This window comes from Opisthocomus hoazin, chromosome 14 (genome assembly GCF_030867145.1).
Source record: "Opisthocomus hoazin isolate bOpiHoa1 chromosome 14, bOpiHoa1.hap1, whole genome shotgun sequence".
NCBI classification, from domain to species: domain Eukaryota; kingdom Metazoa; phylum Chordata; class Aves; order Opisthocomiformes; family Opisthocomidae; genus Opisthocomus; species Opisthocomus hoazin.
This window is the reverse complement of record NC_134427.1, coordinates 7,748,336-7,767,003: the sequence shown is the minus strand read 5'-3', so window position 1 is coordinate 7,767,003 and position 18,668 is coordinate 7,748,336. Positions and strand designations below refer to the sequence as shown.

Genomic DNA, 18,668 nt, shown 5'->3' with positions numbered 1-18,668 from the left:
TTGCAGGACAGATTGTCAAGGTTTTTTGCGGTGTTTTAGGTTGTCAAACGTGTGTGCTTTCACTACAGTCTGCTATTACTGCTAAGAGTTTCAAAGACAGGGCTGTTGGGGATTCTTTGCTTTCAATACTACTACAGAAGATAACCCTGTTCATGCCACTAGAAAATACAAGTGCCTAAATTGTCTTTCAAGCTGCTTTATCAGTGAAAGCAAGATTTGGCCTCCAAATCCCAAATAGTTGTATCTGATAGGTAAGTCTGGTAGAACTGCACACTTTGAATTCAATGGAAATTTGTGTGTGCACCAGGCTACTCATTACCTACAACACAGCAGTAAATGTATTTATCCTCTCTGTGACAGAGTTCCCCACCTTTAAAAAAAAAATAGAAATAAAATCAAGTACTTATTGCAGACTTCACTTTTGCAGCTCTCAAGGCTCACTGACACTGGCACAACGTGTGGGCTTTCACACAACTGGTCATTAGCATAGCACTTGTCAACCTGGAGCAAGTCCAGGATAGATGTTTTTAAATCTTTTTTTTCCAAAGGTAAATGGAGAGCCAGACTGTGGGAACATCAAGTATAGAAGGAAGATGGCTGGAAAACTTCATTTAAACAAATAGTTTCATTCACAAAGATACTCCTAGTTCAGTACACTGAAGAGGTGAAAAATCAAAGGTGACAAAAGCCTTTTTAGATCCTCGAGCTCTGACTGACCAGACCACTACAGACCACATAGAGCTGGGTCTCCCTTCTTCCATTTTCAGCATAACTATTTAGCCATTTTTGTTTTTTATTTTTAATTTGTAAATCCAGTACCATCTCTTTTGGTTAGAAGTTCAGCCTCTTCTGCCACTTAGCAATTTGAGCGTTTTTCTGACAATCTGCAAAAAACCCAACTGATGGAAAAGCTACCTCAGGAATCAACTCAGTGAGTTAACCCAGTATGCAAAGGCATTTCGCTTTAAATGCTCAGTATTTGCAACTGCTTCAGTGGCTCAAATGCTAACAGTTTTGCCAGCTCCTGCCAACAGTGATGACAAACCCATATCTTTGGTCCTCTTCTGAAAAGCCCTGGAGTTGCAGCAAATTCATCAGCTCCTTTTCCTCCCTGTGCCCCTCTATCTCCATCTCCATGCCATTGCTAACCTCATCTCTCCCTCGACCCTTGCTCCACCAGACCCCTTTCCACTGATCGCTTCCTGCCTCAGCTACCTGCATCACTTTTTTTCTGGTCTTCATAAATCCCCACTCTGCAGTGAGAAAATACATAGCCAGGCTGTTATTACACTCCCGGAAACAGTGATAAATTACATCCATAATATCCTCTCTTCCATTACATTTTTCAGCTTCCTCGTGCTCTCCAGAGCCTTTTCAAAGCTAATTTTCTATCGTTCAAAGTTTCACGGGATTTGCTTTCTCCTGCCACTCCATCACACTTTCTTGCCCTTGCATTCTCATCCTGGCATCTCTTACTCCTTCCACAAAGCGCAAAGCAATCGAAAGTTCATCCTTCACCATACAATGTGCAGTGAAATAAAACAAGACACTTACAGTCCAAAAGGCTCATATACAAAACCTCCTGCCTCGCTACAGCTCTTCCTGCCATCCTCCATACCCCCGACCTGAAACTTGTGCTTAGCTCATACTCATTTTTTTAAAAACTGTTATATTCCAAAATCTGTTACTAACGTTGATGAGAAAAATCGGTTAGGCGTTCTGAACATTCTCAAAAGTCTTGCAAAAACATGTCAGTTTTGACTGGAGGGCTTCTCAGATCAAGAGTGGAACAAGGATACAGATGGAAAACCTGACAGGTCTTTTTCCTTAAAATAATTCTGGCATGTCTCTCTTTCCTGAGTAACTTCAAAGAAGTTTTGCTTATGTCCCAGTGGGGGAACAAATACAAATGTTTAAACCCTGAAAGTCGCCATGAAATAGAACTGACAACCTCTACACTCACTGTTGCCGCTTAAACTGTGTCCTAAACAAGAACATCTACTGTTCTTGAATACACTACCAGGAAAACGTACAATTTTACCTTCCTCCCGTCTTCTGTGCTGTTCTCTCCTTGCCTATGAGTTACTGCATCAATATCCACAAAGCTTTCACTCCTTTTCATCACCTACTACTTGGATACCCTACATGAAAAGACTATTATTTATACCAGTCTGTTACTCCCAACATCCCAGAAATCACGTGACAGAAATTCCTCCCAAAGACACAATTACAAAAAGAAAACTTGAAAACTGGTTTCTGCACTGATATTTTGAAAAGAAAAAAAAAAAAAAAGCCAAACCAACCAACCAAACCAACCCCAAACCCCCTCTTCCAGCCAAGGAAACCAAAGATGCAGCTTCCCAGTGGACAAGTAACACAAGCCTGTGAGCTCAACAGGCCAGATACCAAGCAAACTCCAGCATTAAAATAGACTTATTGGATTATTGGCCTCCCTGGCCAGGCAGTATCCTGACACCGGAGCAGAACAGAACCAGGTCACACTTCATCCCAGAAATCTCTTCTCAGCTCCTGTGACTGGCATCACAGTCTTTCTGCTGCTGTAGCCTTCCCGTTAGGTGATCAAGAAGAGACTTGCTATTTGACCCCTTTTGACTTATTTGACTTTTACCACCTCTTATTGACTTCCACCAAAATAAATTAAAAAAAATAACATCTTTTCTTCAGAAAGCAGACACGGGGCAGAGGGGAAAGAAGAGACAAGAGAATGACGAGTGAAAGTCGTTACAGTTCTCCTCGCCCAGCCACTTGAAAACAGTTAGCTATTTTTGGCGTGCTCTGAACATTCAGTCACTGGTATGCAAGATGAGAAGCAAACGTAAAGTAGAGCACATGACAAACCTGTACTGATTATACATCAGTATGGCTGCAGAGACCTTTCTCCTATTCACAGTCAGAAGAAATACTCCTTCAACATCTGCAGCAGGGAGTAGGAGGGAGCACCTGCACTATGTGATGGTCTCAAACAATTACAAACAATGATGCCCCCAGGAAACGCACACACCTGCAATTCCCACCTATACTACAGCTCCCCAAAATACCACCACATCTTTATTCCACTAGAAGAGACTTTCACAGTTCAGGTATTCCAGCTCTGCACCCCACAAGAAGTGACAATGCCTTGCAGTGGCAATTGGCTCCATCATAGTTTCTTCTTCTCTTGCAGCCCTCAGAGGAACAAAGTAAAAGTGACAGCAGTTCGGAGCACTGTGTATAATTGTAATTAATAAATTTAACATTTTCGAGGCAGCATTGTAGCACAGCTTGGGCAGATTGAGATATAAGAGCAACATAAGATATTCGTATGTCTACTGAACATAAAAGATAGCTGTAACAGAAATCCAGAGCAGATGTAAAATCCAAAGAAAAAATGTTTCTATGTAAGCAATTGACAGCACACTGACAACGTGTGGAAGGAGATCCAGCCTAAGGCACTTGAACAAACACCGCAGCCAGTACCAGTGAACTACAGAGAGACATGAGGGGGAAGAGGGTGAAGGTGCCTACCAGCTTCTTAGATTTTGATAACTCCTGAAAACATGGCTCAAGAAACAAACCCAGAAGAAAGCTCTCTCTCCACTCATGTGTCTGCTGGGCAGGTAAGAGCGTGTTTGAGGCCGGTCACGCGCAGAGGACGTGCTGCGGAGCACCGGGAACTCGTTCTGCAATGCTCCCTTCTCCTACCAGCTGGCTTCCCTGTCCCCCTCCTGTTAAACTTTCTTTTCTGGTTCTTTCAAACTTTATTTCCATTGCATCTTTCTTATTTTAGGCCAAAAAGTGTCCTGCACTTTTTCCCTTCATTTAACAAAAGTCAGAAATACTTCTAAAATGTGAGGAAAAAGTCAGCCTCAAGAGAAGAGAAAAAACTCCGAGGATTCGATATACAAAACGAACAGAAAAATCAAACAAAACCAGATTAACGCTAATTACAACCAGATTTGCAAATACAGGCTGGAGGGTTCAGGGCAAAACCGTTCCAAACTCCTAAACTTCTATAATTAAACCAAGCGAGTGAATAAAAGCCGTATGAACCTCCCAGAACAGGAGAGCTCCCCACTGTCACCTCCCTCCCCGGCCCGAGGAGCTGACGCCCCGGGTGAGACCGCCAACGCAGCAGGAATGGCTGCCTCCACCCCCCAGAAGGAAGGAATTCCCGCTGAATTCCTTTTGCTTGGCCCATTCCAACGAGAAGTGCCGTTGGCAGGTTACCTTCGTCTCCAGAAGTTGAGGCCAAGCCACCAAGCCCTGCTCTGCCACCAAGCCCTGCTCTGCCACCAAGCCGTTGCGCCAGCTGGACTGCATGTCGTTGCCATCAGCAGGGGCCTCTTTGACCAGAAGAATCCAGTTCCAGATGGTTCCATCCAGTCCCACCCAAACCCAGCCACTCCCACCACGGCCCCACTGCAGGGCACAGCCGAGCCCGACAGGGATGGCGGTGGTGCCTCTGGGAAGGGCATGTTGGAGACAGGGAGAACGCTGCCCGGCATGGAGGAGAGAGGGGAGAAGGTGTGAGGAACGGCCCTGGGAGCACCGGGGCCGGCGAAGGAGGAGGGGAGGAGGCGCTCCAGGCTGGAGCAGGGATTCCTCACAGGGAGACCATGGGGGAGCAGCTGGAGGACCCCAGGCTGGAGCAGGTGAATATTCCTGAGGGAGCCACAGCCTGTGGAGAGCCCACGCTGGAGCAAGTTTATCCTGAAGGACTGCAGCTCACGGGAGGGACCCCAGCACACCAGGGCAGGGGCAAAGCGTGAGGAGAAGAGCATGGCAGAGGGGAACTCCTACGGACTCACCACAACCCCCATTCCCCATCCCTGCTGCGTTGCTGTACCTCCTCCCTCTGCCCCAGGAGCTGGGAATGAAGGACTGAAGCTGAGCCCGGGGAAAAGGAAGGGGAGTGGGGAAGGTGTTTTAGTTTTTGTCTTTATTTCTCGCCATCCAATTCCATTATAATTGGCAATAAATAAGTTTTTCCCAAGTTGAGGTTGTTTTGCCGATGACGGTCATCAGCAAGTGATCTCCCTGTCTTTATGATCTCAACCCACGAGCTTTTCCATCTTGTTTTCTCCCCCTGTCCTGTTGAGAAGGGACAGTGGTAGAGGGGCTGGGTGGGTGTCTGGCAGCTGGGCAAGGTCAGCCCACCACATGAGCATTTTCACTCTCGGCACAGTATGTTTGAAGTGGATGGAGGAGGAAGACGACTAGAAAAATAACCACATAGGTACTACGACTACTGCTGATGGAGTCCCCCACCTGCGTTGCCAGTATCGGTTGTTAAAGCTGACACGAACAGGGAGACAGAAGCCCACCAGAGCGGTACAGCAATGCTGTTGGATTTCCTGCACTGGCATCTAAAAGTGATGCACAGAGATGAAGCCATCACTTTACAAAAGCCAGCAAATGCCCGTGGACCACTCGGGTAAGGATAAGGATTACACAATGCGCGAGTTTGATCTGATCCCACTAAGACAAAAGAAATTTGTCCAAAATCAGGTGGTAACTAAAAGCACAGGTATCAAAAATACCAAGTACTGGTTAAACAATTTGTTCTTAAAGCAACTAATGGAGCCTTATATCAATTATGTCAAGCCTCAGCTGAAAAGTATCTAGAGATTACCTGGGCCACAGAACAGAGTAATCTCTATAAATACACCTTCATTTCAGCTACAATCACAGCCACAGCATCAGAGGTAATGAACCACCACTAGTTCAGATTTAGTCGATCTTGAACAGTGTACGCGTGATGCAACCCAGACCAATGGCGATTCAATTGCTATTTCAGGAATATCTCTTCTTCTCACTTCATTTCAGTCCCTCTGCTCCCTCCCACCTCAGAGTGATGCTCTAATTATTCAAACAACGTAAGCAGCATTCAATCCATGCCAGCCCTTTCTTCCTTTAGCACTGACCTTGCCTTATACATCACTCTCACAAAACTAATTAAGTGGAGAACAGTCTCACTTTACACTCTCTTCATGAAAAGAACTGAATTGTTACCTGCCTAAGGGTGCAAATCAAATTATTTTCGCCTTCATTTCTCTCAGCAAAACAATACAAATATTGAGCAAGAAACCAGACCAGAAAATTCAAGGAAATCCTTTACCCGAGTTGCCACACAAAAAAATAAAAGGTTTATTGTAAATAACATACTCCTTTAGTTGTTCCATTTTGGTTTTTAACATACGTCTTTTCACGTAAACTTGGCCATGACATGTTTTGGGAATAGTGGGGAAATCTGTTAGGCAAAGAGACATAGCTGAGGAAAAGAAAACAATGTTTGGCTCACATAGACCCTAGAGCTAGGCTCAACTAAAGGTGATCTAAGCCTCAGTCCCACAAAATAGATCTGAAGCTGCTGAATGCACAAAAGCATCCACAACCAAATCATACAAAACCCATGCACCTCTAATCCCAGGGTAATCGGAGCAATTCCTCTCCAATATACATTAACTCACAAACACAGAGATCTTGGTCTGAAAACACTCAGCTGTAGGCTGTGTAAGATGGGAAGCTTGTTCTCCCAGACTTACTGCTGTTGTGTTTGTACACAGGATTGACCACACATCTACTACATTCATAGAGGATTTTATAAAAGTATGGATTCATTACTTGCAGAGAGGAGACTGAGGAACAGGATTTGCCACGTCTTTGCTCCCAAGGAAGCAGTTCACATAACTCTGGAGACATCTCTTTTCCTAAACACACTACAGCAATAACATACAATGAGGAGTAGAGGAAGAAAATCAACATTAATTTGACCCAAGACTACACTGCAGCACAAAAAAAAAGCGTAGGGGTAAGACCAATCCCTTGCAGGAAATCACAGTAAATGGCACAAATACATTTAATGACAAGTCTCTGGCATATTGTGGGTGGCCACAGACCAGAGATGCCAGAAGCCTGAGCCATACAAATTCTTATACATCTGCTGTGGATACTGGTACTCATCCCTTTGCAGCCCCCTGCGATGCTCTGTGGGGCTACTCATCCCCCAGGCTTCATCTGCCTGGGAGCTTTTCCTTTGAAGATGAGACCTAGCATCTGCCAAGATGCAACTGTTAAGTTTCCCTCTAGAAGCAAAAAAGATGACTATCGTTTACTACCTTCAGAACAGCACAAGTTCTTCGCCATGGACAGCAGCCATATGAGAACCGACAGTATCACAAACCCCTAAGTTTGGAGCTTGTGCCTAAAAATGCTGCCTTACCGTGGATTTCTTCAGCTAACACTGAAAACCATTACACAGCATCGGCACGAATGTGCTGGCATCTTGATCTCAAACGCCGCTTTCATTTTTTAATTGCTGGTGTTTTACTGACAGATGTCAGGAACCACCGTCTTGGGATTTAGAGGGAAGGATGTTTCTTTTATAAATGTATCTTTTATAAAGAGTTACCGTAGTTTGTGGAACCAAACCCAGTCACAGATAATGAGTCATAACAGGAGGTAGTTACTGTAAATATTCCAAGCATGGGCACATTAACAACCACCCACTAATCAGAGGTAATGCCACAGGCAGACACAGAGAACTCTCACTGGTGTCAGTGGGAATTTTGAATGGATCAGGACCTCAGCCAAGAGCCAAGTATCTATTGTAACCTACAGCTTTAATACCCAGGACGGAGAGGGTCTCGCTGCAGATTTTTGGCTGTCGCTTTCCAGTGGGCGATGCTGGCATCTGTTCAAAGTGGATCTGCAATCTCAGATTTCAGGCAGAAGGCACAGAGATTTCTAACGTGAGGTGAACAAAACAAACCATTGAGTTTAACTACTCATTCTTTAGTATCATTAAACGTTCGTGATACAAACACAAGTTCTGATGCGTAAGTCAATAGCACCAATTGACCACGATAAGACCCAATCTACTGCTGGCAAACATCTGCCTGAACAGAGACCCAAGTTCAGACGTCAAACTGCAGCTGCTGCTGAAGTTTGCTGAGGCTTTTTTCTGGGATGCAAAAGAACCAGCACCCAAACTTCTGACAAAAAGACAAAGAAATGTCCCGCATCCCACCTGAGCTGGCCAAGCAGCAAAGGGTGCTAGCACCATGCTCCCTTCCCCCTTCTCACACAGGTCTGCACTTGCTGCTAATTTTGATTCAGTGGACTCAGCCCAAGGCATGGTCAGCTTACATGTTGCCACTGCGCTGGTCTTCTTCAGTCCCTGAAGTAAGTTACTTTCTCATGATTCAGTACTGTAGAAATATAACTGTTGAGATCAGCTTCTTTATTTTCATCAGCTTTTCTAGAGACCTTTCAATCATAAGCTGCATTATACTATATTCCCATAAAGCCAGGAGAAGCAGTAATAGATACCTCAAAATTCTGACTTCTATTTTTCCTGCCAAGTGCTTTCTTTAAGCGCTTTGTTTTCTGCCGTCACTAAATTAGAACAGTACCTACACTTCCAAAGTCTTCAACCTTACTGTCACTATTTCAATATGCTCTTCTCAGATTAGAAGCTATCAGCTTCGAAAATACTCCTCCTACTTTGCTTTCTGGAGAGGAAAATGTACTCTGCATTTTCTCACTGAAAAGGAGCGTAACATCTGAGGTTATCGGACTTCTCGGCAAAGCTATCGAAGTTTCTTCCAGTGAGGGCATGGTGACAGAGAAGATGCCTCCTGCGTCTGCCTCGATGGGGAAGGCAACAGTACATAACCCAACCGGTAAAAAGAAAAACAAACGCAGATGAATCTGTTCCTCTGATTTAGTTTCAGACTCTCTGCTCCGTCTCTCAACTTTCCTTGGAGGAGCCACACAAATTGCAAAGCAGCCTCTGGAAAAAGTCTGGCTGCAATACCAGACAGCACAAGCTCTTTAAGGCCCAGATCCTAAGCACAAGGATTTCAGCAGGTCTCAGCCCACTTTCTAATGCCCTATATTCTCCTACTGCCCCATGCCTCTCCCCCACATAAAAGGTTAACAAATCTTTCATTCAAAACAGGTTGTGTCGACACAGCCCCAAGGCTCGCTGGGGACACTGGATGCACTGTTCTCAAAGTGCAAAGCAAAAGCTTTTTGAGGGAGAACTGGGGAATGTCACCTCTCCTGCCACACATGTGGCTCTCCACACATGAGCTACGTGGCAGGAGAAGAACTCAACCAGTGGGCACTGCTCTGCTGCCCATGGGAATGTACCTAGGGGTATTCCTTGAGCACATAACTAAACTCCATTGAGGCAGAGCTGTTACCAGCCATCAGACTACCACTGCAGGATGCTGAGCTGTTGTCACCCAGATCCTCGTACTCCCACTAACCCCAGAGAGAGTGCAAAGTGAGAAGAGACATGGGAACCTGCCCCACGCTCGAGACCACCAACACAGCTGGGAGAAGGCTGCTCTCTGAAGCAAGCTGCCTGCTATCACGAACAGCCCCAACGCTGGAGCAGCACCGCTGCCAATCTACCTTGGAGAGGCAGCCTGGAGGCTACCTGGGTTTACGGTGTCCTGCAGCTCTCAAACACTCATACAGTTTAAAAAAAAAAAAAAAAAAGAAAAAATCAATGCCATAATCTTAAATATACATTCAGAGTTAACGCAGCATTTTGCAGAAAGTAAAGGTGCACATCCCTGACTTTATTATGTTAATCCATAAGCTTTATTTAGATTGGGATAGTTAATTCTCAAACATCTACAGCCAGTTTTAAAAGCAGCCAAATTTTGAACAAAACAGTTTTCTACCCAGGACTTACAAGCGGGCCCAACAAACTCTGAAGCGAGCACTTGCTTTCCTCTTTGGCTTAAGAAAAGATGTGAGAAAAACCTGTTTCTTTAAGAATAGATTTTGATACTTCTGCTACACCTGTGCAGCTCCACTAACAAGACCACATGCTTCACAAGAGGAAGTAATTTAACTGAAAATACCCGTTGCAAGACAGTAACTACTTGCGCTGGATTGTGCTGATTCCTACCAAAATCCACGGCCTTTCAAGGTTCTGTATAAATCAGGCTTTTCTACAAAGACCCACCCCAAAAGCTGGGTGTAGAAAGTCCTGTTCAACAGCTTGTACAAAGCAGCTCCTTATGTTAGGGCTGAATATGGCCCTCCCCAAGTTCTGTACAGAGCTATGGCAAAGCCGCATCTCGTGAGTGACCCTGTAAGGTGTAAGAAAGCTTCAGGAGTAAGAAACACTGACACTATTCTCGCTAACAAATAACTCCATATCTATTATGCAAATATAGCCCTGGGAGACCTGCATTTACAGCACGTACTGAAATTGTATCTTACAGAGTGTGGGGTACATGAACACTTCACCAGAATAAGCTACTCTTATATGAAACCTGATCACATTGTTCTTTCAAAGAGGGGTTAACTAGCTCAAAAACTCACAGTCCTTCTGTCAGGACTGATGAATACCCAGCGCCACTGTACAGCTGCAGAAATACGCAGAAAATGATATCCCATCCTTTCCAGACAAATTACTGATTAATTGTATTAAAGAAAGAAAAAAAAAAAAAAAGCCTGTTTTAACTATGGCTAGATCCCAATTAAACATTCCCATTAAGAGCAATAGTACTCACAATCACCAAAAGAAAACTCAGGTGGCTCAGAGGAAAAAACATTTCCTATTTCAGTCTCTGACACAAGAGGCTAAAGGCGGCCATTCAGCCTAGACATGGACCGGCAAATACTACCTCCTCACCACCGTACCTGGACCCTTGTTAAAAGCCTATTTCACAGACCGTGGCCATCGCTCACTTTTCTACAGCAGTACCAAATCACCTCACACATGCACCAGCTCCTCCTGCTGTATCTAAAACTGCCTCTTTACTTTGTGATAATGGAGAAAGTTTTTATACGAGCTTGAAGAGCGCACCAGCGTCTCCTGGAAGCAGAGTACCAGCGTCAACTCTTTTTCTTGGGATTCTCAGAACGTGAATCTTCTGGTACACTGTCACCACAGGAATCAGCGCCTTTCGCGTTGAAGTCATTACTGACTCATTAACAGCAGATACAAATGCCTTTGCTCCAGTGTTTTGAAATACACGAATGTCCCAAAATCCATACCCAGGCAATTTCAAATATGAAGTTAATGGGTCATTAAAACTTGTAATTGTAGCACAAAATGGAATATGTAAGTTTGATTTTAAAAACAAGCTTTCAAACAAGTATAGCACAAGTATGGCAAATTCTTTTTGTGTAGGATTATAACACATTTCTAAATCACGCAAAATAATTGCTTAGAAATGCAGGCATCTTTTGTTCTGCATTGCTTAATAAATTATTTAAAGAGCATTTTCGTGAATAAGGCCACCATAAAGAAGAATACTCAGCACCAAAGAAAATAATGAAAAGACAAAAAAATATTAGTTTAGAAAAATGTAAGGTTTTGCAATGCATCTGAAAAGTAAACTTTATTGTGCTGCTGTGAAAAATAATTTAAAAAACCCGATGAAAATGCTACGGTTTTGAACAGAAGCCACAATGTAGTTAGGACTGCAAAGACAGAGTTAAGGGAAAAAAAGGACATTAAAAAACCAACACGAAAAAAGGTCTCAAAAATCTAGTCTAAAGCAGAAACTTCCAAAATCACGAAACCAAAAAGTTTTTTTAAAAAAAGAGCAGAAAGGACGATTTGTTTTGATTTAGCCTCGTAGGCTGCTATAAAAAAAGAAGTAAATGAGGGGAAAGTGCCCACCCCGCTTTACAGAACGAGTCAACGAGGGGCAGCTCGCTCCTCTCTGAGGGGGGCTGAGAGCGCACCCCTCCCCCGGGCACCCCACCCGCACCAGCCTACCGCACAGATCTACCTCCAGACCCGCAAACTATTCGCTGGAGAGACACCCGGCACCCAGCCTCCTCCGGCCCCGGGCAGCCCCGCACCGCCGCCCGGGATGCGGGCCGCGGGGGGGGGGGGGGGAGAGCCCCCGGTGCGCACACCCCCGCGGAGGGACACCCCACACGCACCCCGGCCCCCCCAGGCACGCACCCCGGTCCCGGGGCAGCCCCCCGAGACCAGCACCGGCTGAGGGGGGGTCCGCACGCAGCCCCCGCCCCTCGGTACCCCGGCTCCGCGTCTCCATGGCGATGGCTCCGCCGCCCCGGCCGGCCCCGCGGAGGGGGCGGAGGGGGGGGCACTTTCTTTCGCCCGGTGCCGCATTGAGCCGACCCCCCCACCCCAGCCGTGCCGGTGCAGAGCCCCGCACGCCGGGCACCGCTTCCCCACCCGTGCCCAGGGCGGGAGGGGTTGGGGGGGGGGGGGGTGTCCCCAAGCTACCGACATTGCCCGGAGCGGTGCCCCCCCCCCCCCCGGGCCGGGGAACGCGCTGTTTATCGGAGCGGCTGCGCGCGCCTTACCCTTGGAAGCATCTTTCTCTTCTTTGGGCTTGATCACCTTCCCGCTCATAGACCCCAGCTTGGGTGGGAAAATCCCCGGGAGCGTCGCGGATTCCGGCTGGACCCAAAGAAACCTCGGGCGGGGGCAGCGGACGGCCGGGCGGGGGGATCCTCCACGCCGAAAAGGCAGAAATAACACCAACAAGCAGGGGCAGGGAGGAAAGGGGGGGAAGGAATGAATTCGGGAGGCGGCGAGCTGCCCGCTCCCCGGCTGGGAGCCCGGCGGCGGTGCCTCGGGAGCGGGGCGGGGAGCGGGGGGCTCCGGCAGCCGCAGCACCGAGCCCCTGCGCCGCTCGCCGTGCCGGAGACAAAAGCGATTTTTTTTTTCCCTGTGTCTGCCTGGCCCCGGCCCCCTCCTTCCCCCCGCCTACCCCGGCTCTTCCTCCCCTCCCCAGGGCCAGGGAAGCGCAGCCGGTCCTGGAAGTCCCACCGACCGGGGGGAGGGGGTACGGTGAGTTGGGGAGGGGGGTGGTGTTGGTGGTTTGCTTGGGTGCGTTGTTTTTTGATTTTTTTTTTCCTTTTTTTCTTTCCATTCCTCATCCTCCTCTAATAATAATGGGATGGAGCAGCAGAGCTGCAGCCACGGATGGGAGGAGGAGGAGGAGGACGCGAGTCCCCGGCACTGCAGAAGAGGCGGCAGGTTTACGCTCGCCGGAGGGCTGGGGCTAGAGCTGCCCCCCCCCCCGGGTCCCCATCACCCAGCCCGGCCCCCCCCGAGACGGTACCGAAGGGGCCAACGCGGATCCCTGCTGCTCTCCAGCCCCGGGACGGTGTCCCGGAGCCGGGCGGGGGGGGGGGGGGGCACAGACACCCCCCCCCCCCCCCCCCTCCATCCCACACAGGGGAGGCTCCGGTCCCCGGCATCGCCCGGTCCCCAGCCCGGCAGCCTGTTGCTGTGTGAAGAGCCGGGGGACAGTGTGGGGGGGGGGGGAGGACAAGGGTGACATGGGGCTCCCCTTAACCAGGGGACACGCAGAGCCAGCGCCGCTCCCAGCCCTGCTGCTCTGCCCGGGGGGGGTGGGACGGGGCTCCCCTTCCCATCCGCCCTCGGGGAGGAGGAAGGGCCCCCCCCAAGAGCAGCCGAAGCTCCTCTCACCTGCGCAAAAAAGCGGATCGTCCCCCCCCACGGGGGGCAAAACGTCCTGGGAGCGAGGAGGGAGGGGGTCGACGGGCCCCCGTCCCCTGCCCCGCGGGGGAGCAGCCGGCACCCTTGGAGCCCGACCCCGCTCGGCAACGCCCAAAATAAAGCGCTGGGGAGGGCTCCTCAGGGCGGCAGCCGGACCCCCCCGGCCCCCTCAGAGCGGCCCGTTTGGGGGGGGGGGGGGGGCACACGACGGGCTTCTCCCAGACCGGGAGGGCAGCAGGCAGGGCTGGGCACCCCCGGGGTCCGGCCCTCCCCGCGGGCTCTGGGCGGACCCCCGGCCGCTATTTTTAGCGGAGCCGGATTCCTCGCCCCGCAGCCTCCAGCGCCGGGGACAGCTGGGGCAGATCGGCTTACCGGGTCCCGACGGAGGGGCGGCGGGCATCACCTGGGCGGGCGAGGTAACGGCCGCAGCAGGGGGGAAAGCCCCATCCACCCCACCCCCGCGGCTGGAGAGCGGGTGTGATTAGGTTAATTAGCTTCAGCTAAGTCTGGAGAGCCGGGATCAAAGCTGCTACTTAGGAGAACTTCAGGCTTGCACTTCTTCAATGACTTTCCCCCAAGAAATGTACAAAGCACAAAAGTGAACCCCAACTCCTCAAGCTGAGCTCCTCCAGACCTCTGTGCATCTGTCTGCACCATGAGCAACCCCGGCTCTGCTTCTGGAGCCGAGAAATTGTCCTGGCAGGGTCAGCTCTGCTTCACGGACGCTCAACGAGCCTTCTGGTTGATAGTGGGCTCAGGGTGCTCTCCACATCAGGCTGTTTTACTTGAGCCTTTTTTTATAATTTCGTTTTTTTTCAACATGTTAGAGACCTGCCAGAAGGATCAAAAACTTGGGCCTTCTCTTCACAGAATCACAGAATGGTGGGGGTTGGCAGGGACCTCTGTGGGTCATCTAGTCCAACCCCCTGCCAAAGCAGGGTCACCCAGAGCAGGCTGCACAGGACCTTGTCCAGGCGGGTCTTGAAGATCTCCAGAGAAGGAGACTCCACAGCCTTCCTGGGCAGCCTGTTCCAGGGCTCCGTCACCCTCAGAGGGAAGAAGTTCTTCCTCATGTTCAGCTGTTCTCTTGGCTGTCTGTCTGTAAATGTGGAGCACTGAAACCAGAGAGCTGGAGGAGCGGGGAAGGAGAGATTCTGCAGTTCAGCTGAGCAGTGCTGTCAGGAGCAGCCAGTGAGCCCCAGCAAGGAGGTTTCAGCTGTCCAGTACAGCTTATCTACACCCTGATTTTCAGAGGAACCTGTAGTGACTTTGATGAGCATTACAGATAACTCCCACTTAGGGTCCAAGGTCTTTCCAGCACCAGAGGCTGCTGATAAACACTGTGCTTAGTGCTGACAGTGAACTTACATTCTCACCTTTGCCAGGAGATCTGTGAAATTTTACCAGAGCAGTTATTACATTGACCAAATGAGGCCTCTATGCTCAAACCACACATTGGAAGGAGACAACATCTCAGCGTGTTGCAGAGGAACTGTACCCACCGGTGAGCAGAGAGACCTTACCCTGCTGCCTTGAAACGAGTTCGTTTTCCCCCATACCAGTTTGCAAGGCTTAGAAGTGTCAATTAAAACAGTAATAAAACATGGTGTTATGCACACAAAATACAAGGGGATTTGCATGAAGGCTTATTGCAGCCTGGGTACACTTTGCACAACCTTTACATTCAAAGCCACCTTGATGGCTCAAGTATTCTAGTGGAGAGGTATTCTCTGGGGCTGGGGCACTGGCTTGTCTTCAGATTCCCTCGTCAGTTCCTTGCTTTGATGTAAGCATCTCTGGATTTGGGGTAAATCACGTCAGGTCTGGCTTTGCAATAAAATTTTGTTAACTAACTCACAAATATTTAAACACAAATCTGAGCCTTAGTATCTCTGTACATCTCTTTCCCAGCTATAGCAGGGAAAACCATCACCTCATCGCTTTACAGCTGTTAACGCTGGAAGCTGAGGAGCGCTGGGATGCTGTGGTGACAGAACTGATACGCAGCAAGCTACATGCCGCAGCCAGGCTTATGCAAAGCGTACCTAGATGTGGCTCTGACACCGAGCTTGTACCACTCACCGACAGCGTTCTCCAAGTTTCTGAATTAGAAACAATTTCTGCACCTCCAGGTAAATCAGATACCGAAAGGAAGATGATTTTGTGATGTTTAAAGCAAAGAAAGCTGATGTGTCCTGCGCACATGCTGTTTCAGTGTTCCATATCCCCCTGAGTGGCTAGGGAGGGTGTAAATTCAAGACTCCCTTTGGTGGGGGAAACACAATTCAAAGTCAAAAGTAATAGATTGCTCTAATTACACACCTTTTGCGCTCCTCCCAAGGCTGTGATGGAGTCATCTAAACTGAGCGGCAACCAGCCGGCAAGGCAGCACGAAGAGTTGAAGCGTCATCTATACCCTTTTATGGTTCCTGAACTCTCCTGCCCAGAGGGACAAATGTGACTGCCCCAAGCACAGCAAGGGCTCACAAGCTCCAAGCGTGAGGTGAAACATGAGGCTTTCGCAGTCGAGAGACACACGCAGCAGATCATATTTGGACTCGCCGAATACTTGCGGCTCAGGGCCGCTCTCTGGGAACAGGCACGGCAGAGCTGACAAGCTGCACGGAGCTGTGCCTCTCCTGGGAGTATTTATTCCCCCAGAAACATCTCCCAGAAGGTTCTGACTTGGCACAGGCGCGGAGAAGTCGGGTATCATTTACAATCTGAAATTGTAAACTTGAAGTGCCTTTATACAACACAACTATTGCTGCTTAATGTCCAATAGCTGTACGGTTTGTCCATAAAACACATATGCAAGTCATGAGCTTGCTTTTCCTGTCCTCGTAAAATATCTATAGAGACATGCAACCCTTGAGGAATTCTGCAACTCGCATAGATACAGTAGTGGTATTGCTCCGTAGTGTACTTTCTCCTCGGTTCTCCGGCTTATTCTCAAGTGGAAACTTTCTCTTTTCTGCAGGCAGTGGTTTGTAAAAGTTCCAGATTCTGCTCTTTCATATGGCTGGAATTTTACATTATGCCTTTAAAGCAGTCCAGCAAGTTTAAATTAGCTTTGTCGTGACAGTTCCTGGTATGTTCCCAGTTAAATCTGAAGTAAAACTCTCCCTGCGTTCAGGTGGAGCCGGATTAGGCCTCAAATTTAGGATTCCAGACATGATGAAGTCTCACTAATACAGGTACTTACTCCTCGTTTCAAATTATACTTTTATATTCATACTGGCATCTAGAGGTATCTATTGCATTATGATAAAATAATTAAACGATTAAGTGGCCATGCCTAAAGTTTTATTGCCACTGTTTTGTAGTGATGCCTATAAAGTCAGTCCAGATAAATCCATCGCACATCTCCTTATTGCCTGGCCTGCCGCTGCTTGAATCTGAATGCACGGGCAGATTTCTTTACTAGCAGTTGCGTGTTTTAACAAAAACTGCAAAGATTTAAACATGAGGTTAATATTAAATACAGGGCCTGTTCTCTAGCAGGCGCATCCTTGTTCTACTGGGTGTTTAATTTGGTCCCCCGTCTTATTTTTGCCATTCCTATTCCTACGCAGTCTTAAGCGCTACACAGAGGATCTTTTTCTGGCAGACAGCTTTCTGTGCAGAATCTTCCTCTTTTTGATTGCCAAACCCCAACTGCTATATGCAAATAGAGTTCCAGCTAATGGATAGTGTGGAGATTGCGGTTTAATTTCTCTAAATAATTCAGTCTGATAAACAGAGAAGCCCTAAGCAGACACCAGTGGTAAGGGATAATGATCATACTCACATGGTGAATCTCTCACCTATTTACTATGAATCATTTCAATTAAAATTAATGGACATTAAGCATTCTGTGCTGCGACCCTGGCACTTCGGATTGCTTCTCTGGGCTGGGGAATGTGCTCAGCAGCTGGGAAATGGAGCATCTCACATTGCTACGCAGTGATCCCTCTGGCCGACCAAGCTTTGCAAGCTGCAAAGCAAATCCTGATCAAGGCGGCTGGATTGAGCACCGCGCTGAAGTGAGGCCTTTAGCACAGGAGTTCAAAGTCTTCCAGATTATTGAAAGTCTAAAATAGACCAGTCTTGAAGGTCTTTTCTCTCTGCATTTCAGTACATTTGCTAAACTAGACTGATCACAGTTTACAAAGGCACGCATTTCTGTAACAGAGTATGGTATTAGTTTTGGTGTGTAAGTAAAAAAAAAAAAATAAAATTATTCTTGCAGCTCTAGAAAAGCCTACAACATAGCAGTTCAATGTACAAAGACTGTATCTCACATGCAAGCTCAGAGCTTCACTCCCAGCTAACAGATCTTTGAAAGGCTCACAGCAGACCTAGGTTTCAAGTCCTGGATTCACTGAAACGAAAACATCCTGAAATATACCATGAAGTTTGAAATATGTGAATATTGGCAAAATGTTCTTGGGGGATGCTAGTGGTTACACAAATGCCATATGGCTAACGCAATATATTTATGGGAATTGCTGACAGTGTTTGACACAATCTATGAATTACCACTTGAAATCTTCATTTAGCAGAAATGTTTATGCAGGTTTTTATTAAGCCTGGAAAGTCTGAGCAGACCTACAAAAGAAGTTTTCTTTCTCAAAATCCTACCCTGATTACTGCTGGTAAAGGATTTCTTAGCAGCCAGCCCTTTTTTGAGGTTGCCCCTCTCCTCAAGTTTGGTGAAACACAATGGTTTTAAGAAATGTCATCTCCTTTGCACCAGCAGCATCTGTCTGACACCAGAACCTCTACACATCCCATAACTATCACCAGCACAGTAAACCCGAATAACATTGGGAACACGAAGGACACAGGTGTGCAGATGCGAGGTGGGAATGTCGCAGTGGGAGAATGCAGTAAAGGGTCCCCGAGCGCTTTCCAGCACCTTGAGGTAAAGCCAGCACTGGCAGCGGGGGCTGAAGCCCTGTGTGGTTTAAGGCACGTCGCAGCAGCACTACCTGCGCGCTAGCCTGGAGAAGCAGACAGACAAACTCAGCATCATGAGCCGGAACCGATTCCTTATTTCTAATTTGCGGTTCCGCAGGTGAATTCAAGCATGCGAGGTTTTGCATGGAGTCTCTTCACAGCGCTGCTGCCAGCCAGCAGCCAGTGAGCAGAGCCACAAACTGCAGTGGCCAGCCGAGCAGTCGGAGCTGCAGCTTCACCCTGTACC

At 48.0% G+C, this 18,668-nt stretch overlaps 1 protein-coding gene across 3 annotated transcripts in view; it reads right to left on the bottom strand.

Moving 5' to 3' along the window:
• FGF13 (fibroblast growth factor 13) overlaps nucleotides 1-13,889 on the bottom strand; it is a 256,442-nt gene extending 242,553 nt beyond the window's left edge. For 2 of the 3 annotated variants that reach the window (XM_075435672.1, XM_075435668.1), the window contains exon 1: nucleotides 12,316-12,679. Coding sequence is in view for 2 of the 3 variants with exons in the window: in XM_075435668.1 (XP_075291783.1) it covers nucleotides 12,316-12,364 (49 nt within the window). In the remaining variant the exon portion in view is untranslated. Of the gene's footprint in view, nucleotides 1-12,315; nucleotides 12,680-13,852 lie in introns of those variants that run through there. The other variant, XM_075435671.1, reaches the window with a different exon arrangement.
• Between the last annotated feature and the right edge of the window lie 4,779 nt (nucleotides 13,890-18,668).